The sequence below is a fragment of the Hylobates moloch genome, unplaced genomic scaffold, assembly GCF_009828535.3.
Source record: "Hylobates moloch isolate HMO894 unplaced genomic scaffold, HMol_V3 SCAFFOLD_1172, whole genome shotgun sequence".
Classification (NCBI taxonomy): Eukaryota; Metazoa; Chordata; class Mammalia; order Primates; family Hylobatidae; genus Hylobates; species Hylobates moloch.
In genome coordinates, this window is record NW_026653447.1 from 466 (window position 1) to 11726 (window position 11261).

General features: G+C 54.2%; 1 protein-coding gene across 1 annotated transcript; it reads left to right on the top strand.

Annotated features, from left to right (window-relative positions):
- Positions 1-6155: 6155 nt before the first annotated feature.
- On the top strand, positions 6156-8225 carry LOC116464640 (protein FAM43B). The gene has a single exon (XM_032147900.2). The coding sequence runs from the start codon at positions 6196-6198 to the stop codon at positions 7180-7182; it is 987 nt and encodes a 328-aa protein (XP_032003791.1). The 5' UTR covers positions 6156-6195; the 3' UTR covers positions 7183-8225.
- Positions 8226-11261: the final 3036 nt, after the last annotated feature.

An 11261-nucleotide genomic window follows, 5' to 3' on the forward strand; every position in this document is an offset into this window, starting at 1 on the left:
GTGCAGTGGCTCAGTCTCGGCTCACTGCAAGCTCTGCCTCCTGGGTTCACGCCATTCTCCTGCCTCAGCCTCCAGAGTAGCTGGGACTACAGGTGCCCGCCACCACGCCTGGCTAATTTTTTTCTTGTATTTTTAGTAGAGACGAGGTTTCACCTTGTTAGCCAGGATGGTCTCGATCTCCTGACCTCGTCTCCTGCCCGCCTCGGCCTCTCAGAGTGCTGGGATTACAGGCGTGAGCCACCGTGCCTGGCAGGAAAGTTTTTTTCTTAAAAAATGAGGCAATTACTAACTTCTGAAAAAAACAAAAAAGTTGTCCAATAAGGGAAGTAAGTGGAATCATGGCCCACTTTAAGGCTCAGCTCTGAACAATATTTACATAGTTATAAAAATTAAACCCTGAATACTGTTGCAACAGAAACAACAAAATGTTGGCCGGGCACAGTGGCTCACGCCTGCAATCCCAGCACTTTGGGAGGCTGAGGCAGGCGGATCACAAGGTCAGGAGATTGAGACCATCCTGGCTAACACGGTGAAACCCCATCTCCACTAAAAATACAAAAAATTAGCCGGGCGTGGTGGCGGACACCTGTAGTCCCAGCTACTCGGGAGGCTGAGGCAGAAGAATGGCATGAATACGGGAGGCGGAGCTTGCAGTGAGCCAAGATCAGGCCACTGCACTCCAGCCTGGGTGACAGAGCAAGACTCCGTCTCAAAAAAAAAAAAAAAAAAGAACAAAATGTTCTAACTCAGCCGGGCGCTGTGGCTCACGCCTGTAATCCCAGCACTTTGGGAGGCCAAGGCGGGCAGATCACGAGGCCAGGAGATCGAGACCATCCTGGCTAAAACGGTGAAACCCCGTCTCTACTAAAAATACAAAAAATTAGCCAGGCATGGTTGCAGGCGCCTGTAGTCCCAGCTACTCAGGAGGCTGAGGCAGGAGAATGGCGTCAACCCGGGAGGCGGAGCTTGTAGTGAGCCAAGATCGCACCACTGCACTCCAGCCTGGGCAACAGAGCGAGACTCCGTCTCAAAAAAAAAAAAAAAAAAATGTTCTAACTCAACTGTGAGTGAGGGAGGAGGAAAACTATGTGTGATGGGGGTGGATAAAAGGACAACATTCTTCATCTTCTGTAACAGGGAGACAATATATAAGAATTTAAAAACTGAAATGTCTGAATTAGAAAGGTCTGAGATATGAAGGCATATGACAGAAATGCCATCTAAAATGTATAGAAAAGCCAGGTGCGGTGGCTCACGCCTGTAATCCCAGCAGTTTAGGAGGCCGAGGTGGGCAGATCACTTGAGGTCAGGATTTTGAGACCAGCCTAGCCAACATAGTGAAACCCCATTTCTACTAAAAATACAAAAATTAGCTGGGTGTGGTGGCAAGCGCCTGTAATCCCAGCTACTTGGCAGGAGAATTGCTTGAACCCGGGAGGCAGAGATTGCACTGAGCTGAGATCACAACACTGCACTTCAGCCTGGGTGACAGAGCCAGACTCCATCTCAAAAAAATAAAATGTGTAGAAAAGTGGTTGTCTGTGGAAGTGGGAATTGAGACTAAAAAAGGGTGGGGTAAGGGATTGATTTGTTTTAAATTATAAGCCTACTATAAGCCAGGTATTTGGCTTTTTAAATTAATATTAGTATAAATATGGTAATGATGTTTGAAAAAAAAGGAAAGATCCAACTGCATGCCAGTCTATGGAGTAGTGACAACCTGGTGCCAGGCTGGGAGCTCTTACCAAGGAAAGGAATCAAGAGAAAGCTTAACAGAGAAAGCAGCCCTGGTCCCATTCATGATGAGTTCAGCCTCCATGACTGGGACGACCAGCTTTTCGAGACATCTAAATAGAAAGGATGGTGGAAGCCCAGAGGGCAGCTGAGCCCTCTATACAAGGGGTCTCCAACCCCTGGGCTGCTGACTGGTACCAGTCTGTAGCCAGTTAGGAACTGGGACGCACAGCAGGAGGTGAGTGGCAGGCAAACGAACATTACTGCCTCAGCTCCACCTCCGGTCAGATCAGCAGCAGCATCGGATTCTCATAGGAGCCTGAACCCTATTGTGAATTGCACATGCAAGGGACCTAGGTTGCGTGCTCCTTATGAAAATCTAATGCCTGATGGCTGGGTGTGGTAGCTCATGACTGTAATCCCAGCACTTTGGGAGGCTGAGGCAGGTGGATCACCTGAGGTCAGGGGTTCGAGACCAGCCTGGCCAACATGGTGAAACCCTGTTTCTACTAAAAATACAAAATTAGCCATGTGTGGTGACATGTGCCTGTAATCCCAGCTACTCAGGAGGCTGAGGCAGGAGAATCACTTGAACCTGGGAGGCAGAGGTTGCAGTGAGCCAAGATCGTGCCACTGCACTCCAGTCTGGGTGACAGAGCAAGACTCTGTCTCAAAAACACACAAAAGGAAAAAGGATCGAACTAAAGCCTGATGATCTGAGATAGAACAGTTTCATCCTGAAACCATCCCCCTGCCCTCCATGGAAAAATTATCTTGCATAAAACTGGTACCAAAATGGTACCAAAAATGTTGGGGACCACTGCTCTATAGGAAAAAGGTTAGAAGAAGAACAGAATGCCCAAGACCAAGCTTGCTTTGAGGTCAAGGGATTGTAACATAAAAACAGACTACTGGGCTTGCTGTAATCTCACAGTCCCAGGTGGCCTTCCCCATCCCCTGAGAATTTCTCCAAAGAACAAAGGGAATAGAAGCCCCACCACCAGGAGTAAGGAAAGTGGGGCAGGCTAGGGAGAGTAGAGACCCTCAGTGTGCAGCACACACACGTACCTGTGGCCACTTGATCTCTAGCCCGCTGGTAGGCAGGAGGCTTAGGGTTGCCAGATACATGCAATACTTGGGACATACTTAAGACTTTACAATGCTGTTTCTGACCAGGGGTGGTGGCCCACACCTGTAATCCCAGCACTTTGGGAGGCCGAGACAGGTGGATCACTTGAGGCCAGGAGTTCAAGACCAGCCTGGCCAACATGGTGAAACCCCGTCTCTACTAAAAACAAAAGTTAGCTGGGTATGGTGGTGCATGCCTATAATCCCAGCTACTTGGGTGGCTGAGGCAAGAGAATAGCTTGAGCCCGGGAAACAGAGGTTGCAGTGAGCTAAGACAGCACCACTGCAGTCCAGCCTGGGTGACAAAGTGAGACGCTGTCTCAAAAAAAAAAAAAAAAAAAAAAAGTTTCTCCGAAACACATTTAATTACATTTTCTGTGTCTTTATATGTTAACTCTAGCAAGCCTAAGGGGCTAGTTACACCTTCCTTCCGTCAACAGCTGGAGTTCAGCCAGGCCTGGTAGCTCATAGCTATAATCCTAGCAATATAAAAGGCTGAGACAGGAGGATCGCTTGAGTTCAGGAGTTTGAGATCAGTCTGGGCAACATAGAACTTGTTTCTATAGAATTTTTTTTTTTTTTTTTTTTGAGACAGAGTTTCACTCTTGTTGCCCAGGCTGGAGTGTAACGGAGCGATCTCAGCTCACCGCAATCTCCGCCTCCCGGGTTCAAGCGATTCTCCTGCCTCAGCCTCCCGAGTAGCTGGGATTACAGGCATGCACTACCATGTCAGGCTATTTTTGTATTTTTAGTAGAAACGGGGTTTCTCCATGTTGGTCAGGCTGGTCTCAAACTCCCGACCTCAGGTGATCTGCCCACTTCGGCCTCCCAAAGTGCTGGGATTACAGGCGTGAGCCATCATGCCCGGCCTCTACAGAAAAATTTTAAAAACTAGCCAGCCATGGTGGTGCATACCTGTGGTCCCAGCTACTCAAGAGACTGAGATGGGAAGACAGCTTGGGCCTGGGACGTCGAGCTGCAGTGAGCAGTGATCTCTGCACTCCAACCTGGGAGACAGAGCAAGACCCTGTCGCAGAAAAAAAAAAAAAAATCTTGCAGTTTTCTCAGCCTTGCAAGCTGAGGCTTTGCTTCTGAGCACTCCCACCAGCCCACTGCCAGCGGGGAGAGGGAACCCCCAGTGGCAAGGTCCAGAGAACGGCCCTAGGAGACTCAAGGCAGGACATGGCAGAATTTTACAGTGAACTGACTTTCAGGTCAAAACCACATGAAGTCCTTTCCATAAAGGGATTTGGTTGAGTTAATGTCTCCATTGGCCCAGGAGACAAATGTGGCGCCATGAAAAGCACTGCAATGATCACTGGCTTCTCAGAGCCTGTTCTCTCCCCCTGGGAAATGAGGCCACATCTGCAGGGTGGGGAACAGTAGAAGACTTACTTTCATGTCCTTCTTCTGTGAATTTTTACCACAAGCACATCTTCCTTTTATAATCAGCAAAAGGTGATAAAGATATTTCCATATTAAAAACGAACCGAGGCTACAGCCGACCATATCATCTGGGAGGCACCCTCCAAACCAAAGATACTGCAATTCGGAGTAATTTCCTGTTCTTTATTTGCATATTATTTTCTTTTTTGGTTTGTTATTTTACTTATATTCCCCCAGGGATTCTGACCCCAGCCACTCACTCCTACCCACTGGCCGAGATAGCACACACCATCTTCCCAAATCTTCCCACTGCTCCCACTCTCGGAGGTCATGTGGTTTGGCTTGGCCCAGCCCAGGCTCTCAGTTCAGCTCCAGCCCAGACCTGGGTTCACTCCTGACCTGGACACCACCCCAGATGACCTGTTCAGAAGCCAAGGAAAGAGCTTGAGTGTTGCCTCTGTGAGAGCCCAAGGCAACAAGACTCCTGGTCCCATATCAGAGCAGTCCTGGAGTTCTAGGGAACTTGCGGCTTAACCAATCTTGAAAGAGGGAGCTGTGTCCCCACACCCAGGGACAACTGTCTCTCAGTACACCAGAACTTCCTCCCTGGTAGGTGCTCATCACTTCTCATTAGGAGGTCCCAGGGGAGCATGGAGGGTTGGGGGCAGCCCCTGGGTCACCCAGGCCTGAGTGGAGCCCTAGTTTTACCTCCTACCAGCCTGAAGACCTTGGGCCAGTCATTTAACTGAGCCTGGACTTGTTCCAAGAATTAAATAAGAAAATGAATGCTAAACCCCTGGGAACTAACAGGACTTCACAAATAGGAGTTGATTTAATCTTCGCAGAGCCCAGAGGCTGCCCTTTCGCCAGAAGGAACTTTTCAACTGCAATTACCACAGACCCTGTTCTGAAAGTTTCCCCCACCCTCAAAGAGTACCCTCCCTGCTTCAGACCAGGCGAGGGGCACTGCCAGCCACTGCAGCAGTGGCCAGGTCTCTCAGCTCAGGCCCAGCGGTCTGGCCCACGACCTTGGAAGAACCTGGGAGAAAGCTTCACCAAGCGACAGTACTTTTCCACTGCACTGCTCGGCCACCTCGGCTGGCTTTGTGCTGTGCAGACGAAGGCAAAGTGCGCCAGGCCGGCCCCTTCAGGAACACCCCCTAACTCCCACTCCCAGGGATGGGGGTAATGACATGCTGTGGGTGAGGGGCAGCAGGAATCGTGGGGCGCGGGGGTTTCCGAATGCGCTAAGGGGAGCTTGGAGACCAGTAGCGAGGCCAAATAAATTAGCATGGACAAAGCCCTCCTGTATATTTCAGGGGATTCCTAGTGCTTAACAGCCCTCTCTACCCCCACCCCTCCACTAATAATGATTAAACCCGTTCCACCGCGCCTGTGCAGGGTCCCGGGCAGCACGAGCCTGCGCGGGGGGAGGGGAGAAGAGGGCAAGGGGAGGGGACAAGAGAGCTAGCGGTCCCGCCCGGTGATGTAGGCAGCCCGGGGAGGTGGAGCAGCGACGCCTGAAGGAGTCCCCACCGCAGCCGCGCTCTCGGTCTGCCCCACCAAGCAGCCGCCAGCGGCTCCGGCGACCCAAATTGCGGCGGCAGGGACCGCGAAAATCCCACCGTTTGGGCTTGGGGGGCGTCCAGCCCACCTGACCCCCAGCCCCAGCCCCTCCTCGCTTCCCAGACGGCTGGAGACACTCCCGGGAAAAGCTGTTCTCAGCCACTCGGCCGCCGTCCGGCACCTCGGCTGCTGGCCCGGCTGGGCACCGGGCATCTGCGAAGCTAGCCCTGCCTGGCACTGGGCATCTCCAGGCAAAGACTGTCCCCGGCGCTGCCCGGCTTCTCGCGACTTCAGGGCGGTGGACTTCTGCGCGCCTTCCCGGTCTCCCGACAGGACGCTGGTGAGCTCCCTGCGCCCCCAGCCCCTTTCGCCGCCGCCGCGATGCTGCCCTGGAGACGTAACAAATTTGTGCTGGTGGAGGACGAGGCCAAGTGCAAGGCGAAGAGCCTGAGTCCGGGGCTCGCCTACACGTCGCTGCTCTCCAGCTTCCTGCGCTCCTGCCCGGACCTGCTGCCCAACTGGCCGCTGGAGCGCCTGGGCCGTGTGTTCCGCAGCCGGCGCCAGAAAGTGGAGCTCAACAAGGAGGACCCGACCTACACCGTGTGGTACCTGGGCAACGCCGTCACTCTGCACGCCAAGGGCGACGGCTGCACCGACGACGCCGTGGGCAAGATCTGGGCTCGCTGCGGGCCTGGCGGGGGCACTAAGATGAAGCTGACGCTGGGGCCGCACGGCATCCGCATGCAGCCGTGCGAGCGCAGCGCCGCCGGGGGTTCGGGGGGCCGCAGGCCGGCGCACGCCTACCTGCTGCCGCGCATCACCTACTGCACGGCGGACGGGCGCCACCCGCGCGTCTTCGCCTGGGTCTACCGCCACCAGGCGCGCCACAAGGCCGTGGTGCTGCGCTGCCACGCTGTGCTGCTGGCGCGGGCGCACAAGGCGCGCGCCCTGGCCCGCCTGCTCCGCCAGACCGCGCTGGCGGCCTTTAGCGACTTCAAGCGCCTGCAGCGCCAGAGCGACGCGCGCCACGTGCGCCAGCAGCATCTCCGCGCTGGGGGCGCCGCCGCCTCGGTGCCCCGCGCCCCGCTGCGCCGCCTGCTCAATGCCAAGTGCGCCTACCGGCCGCCGCCGAGCGAGCGCAGCCGCGGGGCGCCGCGCCTCAGCAGCATCCAGGAGGAGGATGAGGAGGAGGAGGACGACGCGGAGGAGCAAGAGGGAGGAGCCCCCCAGCGCGAGCGGCCAGAGGTGCTCAGCCTGGCCCGGGAGCTGAGGACGTGCAGCCTGCGGGGCGCCCCGGCGCCCCCGCCGCCCGCGCAGCCCCGCCGCTGGAAGGCCGGCCCCAGGGAGCGGGCGGGCCAGGCGCGCTGAGATCCGAAGGACAGGACTCGCAGCCCCAGGCCCGGCCTGCCAGACTCACAGCCTCCAACCCCGGCCCTGCCCGCTTCGGCTGCCCCGGCCCCCGGCCCGTGTCTCCCCCGTGGTCTCCGTGTTGTCCGCCCCGCCGCCTCATTTTGGCTCAGGGTGATGCCTGATACGCCCTTGGTTATTGGGGGGTGTTCCTCTCGCCCCACACCCGGAGTTTCCCGGGCCTGCCATTGTGGACCCGCCCCCTATGCTTTACACCTCGTCTCTTTGCCCACAGACCTCCTCATTCCCTCCTAAAACATCCCCTCAAGAGAAGGGAGGAGAAGTTTCCAGAAATCAGGAGGGTGGGTTTGGACCCTGGGCAGGGTGGAGGCAGTGACCTTGCCCTTGGTCCCTCTAGTCTTCTTCCTTGTGCAAAAAAAAAATGACCCTGGAGAGGCATTCTTGTAGGGGAAGAATCTAGCGGCCGGGGAGAATTGGGGCCGGGCCGGCGGTGGGCAGTGTCCGCTGCCATACACACAGGGAGGAATTCGCAGGCCCAAGCCCCGCCTCTCTACGCCTTGGAGGACTCCTGTGACTTCACTGCTCTGCCTCTGGAGAACACTGGGACAGTCCTACCGACGTTCAAACAACAGGTTAGGCCAGGTAACAGCCCTGCACCAGGCCGCTGCCCATGCCTCTGCCCTGGCACCCCCACGGGATTCCTTGCCCGTCCCATCTCTCTGCAGACGGATGTATGTGGCCCCCTTCTAGGTGCCCCACAACCAGGACCAAGATGGGGCTTCCAAAGGAGGTAAGGAGAACTTTTGGCAGGTGCTTGGGACACTGACTACCTAGAAAGTAGACACCCCAGAGATGCTCCCAAGTCGAGGCTCCTCAGAGCAGGTGGGTCCTGACAGCAGTGGATTCTCCCAGCAGGATGAGGAAGGAGGGTGTGTTAACCAATCGAGGGAGTGGGCCCCCCACCCAGGTGTCTCCGCAAGACCACAAAAAGCCCAAAGATCTATGTGTCACTGATCATTGTAAATAAAGTGGACCTGCTTTTACAGCCCTGTCACTACTCCTGTGTTGTGTTTAATGCCAGGCCTGCTGGGGGTGAAAAAATGGATTGAAGGTCAGATAAGCCACAGGTGAGCCTGTATAGCTCCCTCTGGTTACCATGAGAAACCTGAAAGTAGTTCTTTTGAGCAGCCAGAGCCAACCCCAGGATTAGGACGGGAGCTGGGGACTGCTGCCAGGAAGCCGTTCCTTAATATCAGAGGAGGAGGCAGTAACTTATGCCTTGTCTGAAAATCACATGCGCCAGGCTCCCTGGAGGGATGTCGGCTGTCTGTCTCAGCCTCCCAGAATGTCTGTACGCCTGGGCACTCAGATGCAGGTGTCTGGGACATTTGGCAGGGAGGGAGCACTGGGCTGGGGGCTTCTCATAAGCATGTATTCATATCTCTGAGAAGGTTCATGTGTATTTCAGAGCATATGGTATAGACTGTGTGTGTGCTCTCAGGGATGAGTGCGAGCAGGTTGTAAGAGAATGGGGTGAGCAGCCCAGTTTTCTTTCAGAGGCTCTGGAGAAACCTGTCCAGACCCTGTGGCAGCATGAGTCTTCAGCTGGATATCTTCTTTATTCCTGTGCTGAGCTGGGCACTGATCCCAGAGTTACCCAGAACCCAGAAGAGTGGCCTCTGCCATTGCCAGTAATCAGAATGGTTCTGTTTCCTGCAACTGCCAGGAAATAGGACAGCACTGCCTTCTCATCCTGCAGAACCCAGGCATCTCACCCTGCAGAACCCAGGCAGTGTCAGGGGCTTTGGAGGGAAAAGCTGGGGTTGACTCCGTATGTCCGGAGTAACAAGAACCCACTGGGCAAGGCCTCCCTGCATGTTCTTTGCCTCCCTCTTACACATTGCCAGGACTTTTGTTGGTGTTTCTCCCCATTTACAGAAAAAAAGGAAGTGGGAAGATATGAGACCTAGGAATGGACGATGGGCTGCAGGGCAGCCTCTGATGTGGCTGAGACAACCCCAGACCTGTCTAGAAACAAGATCTCGGCACGCCCTCTTCAATCAAATTCATACAGCAGATAGTTTCGAACTGCTCGGCACTGGGAGGTCCAGGAGGCCCTCTCTTGCTCTTACATTTGCAATGAGATGCATATAATTAAAGGAGCAGTTACTGTATAATAATTCACAGGTCAGGCACAGGGTCTCATGCTTGTAATTCCAGCACTCTGGAAGGCTGAGGTGGGAAGATTGCTTGAGTCTGGGAGTTTGAGTTTCCACTGAGCTATCATCACCGCCACTGCAGCCTGGGCAACGGGGTGAGACCCTGTCTCTAAAATAGTAATAATAATAATAATAATAATAATAATTTACAAGCCTGCTCCCAGCTCCCAGCCTCAGCCTCTGCTCTTCTTCCATTGTTCACCGGCAGCCTCTCAACACACACACACACACACACACACACACAGCCTCTCGCCTTCCCTCACTCACGCTATGTTCTCTAGACCTGGAATTAGAAGGCCTGGGTGAGAGGACTCCTCTCTGTGCCTCCTATGAAACAAAGGTGAAATGGGGATAGCATCTCCTCTTACAAGCTCACTGGCTGGTGTAAGTATTAAGTAGAATCATGTCTGTGAAAACCCTCCAGTAAATAATAAAATGCCCAGTACATGTGAAGAACAACCACTCCAACTCCTGTCTCCCTGGTGAGAGTGGCTGTAAGTTTTGCTGAGCACATCATCTCCATTCTGAGTGTGTATGATGGACTGAGGGTCAGGTGAGCCACTGGTGAGCCTGTGTAGCTCCCGCTGCTGGGCTGCAGAGTTGGGCGTAGGGGACTGCTCCAGCCACAAGGCCCGTGGTGGCATTGCTACCCAGGGGAGAGGGGGCATCTCCCAGGCACCCACACATGCCTTTGTCTATGCATTTACTCAACAACATTCTCCCTGATCTTAGGCACAAGATAGCAAAATGAACCCTGAATCAGTGGTCAGGTGGTTCAGCCCCTGTATCTCTCCTCCCAATGTCAGATTCCCGACCTGTAAAATGAAAATGGGAATGGAGCGGACCAGTGGTTTTCAAACCACATTCCTCCTGTCCTAGATTTCTCAGGGGTGCCTCAGGAGCTGCTGTGGGGAGTGATGGGGAAATGGAGTAGGGAGACCCCCGCCTCGCTTTAACTAGAGCAGTATGTGTTACCTGTTTGGGGGTTCTGTGATTCCATTTGAATAATAGGATTTACAGATTGTTGAAACAATTGAAATCACTGAGCAAGAGGCTCTCTAAAGCTTCCCTTCCAGCCCTGAGGCTCTAAGGCCTGTCGGGCTGACTAGGTGTGGGAAGTATTATTGGAGCAGGTCAGAGATTCTGAAACGCGGGGGCAACAGAGGGCTTTTCAAGAATGACAGGCAGCCAAGGACAGTGCAGAAGGGTGTCCCCAGGGAGGCCAGCAACTTGGGGTCAAGACTCTTCCTGGGACCTGTGGGACCTATCTCCATCTCTTCTGATCCCACTCCAGCAGGGGTAGGCTGTGACCGATGTGACATACGACACAGCACATAGCTCACAAAATAAAGTCAGTTGGCCCAGCCACCAGTGCCATCCTGGCTGCCACTGCTCTACTTCCACCCTGCAACCCTGCCACGCGGAACAGCTTACTAGATATCACACGTTCCCACCTCAGGCCTTTGCTCACGCTTTTCTCCCTCCCTGGAATGCCCTTCCCTTTGGCTACACATTTTCAAATCCTACCCTTTCTTCAAGGCCCAGCACAAATTTCACCTCTTTGAAACTTACTAACGCATACCCCTTCTCCACTCCTGCCAAATCTGGATGTGATCTCTCCTCTCAACCTCAACCTCACACAGGTCTTGGTCTGGGCTTTCTCTTGGTCCTCTTCATGTTTACCTTGGACTACTCTTTTTTTTTTTTTGGATGCAGCTTTGCTGTTGTTGCCCAGGCTGGAGTGCAGTGGCATGATCTCAGCTCGCCACAACCTCTGCCTCCCGGGTTCAAGCGAATCTCCTGCCTCTGCCTCCCAAGTAGCTGGAATTATAGGCACGCGCCACCACGCCCAGCTAATTT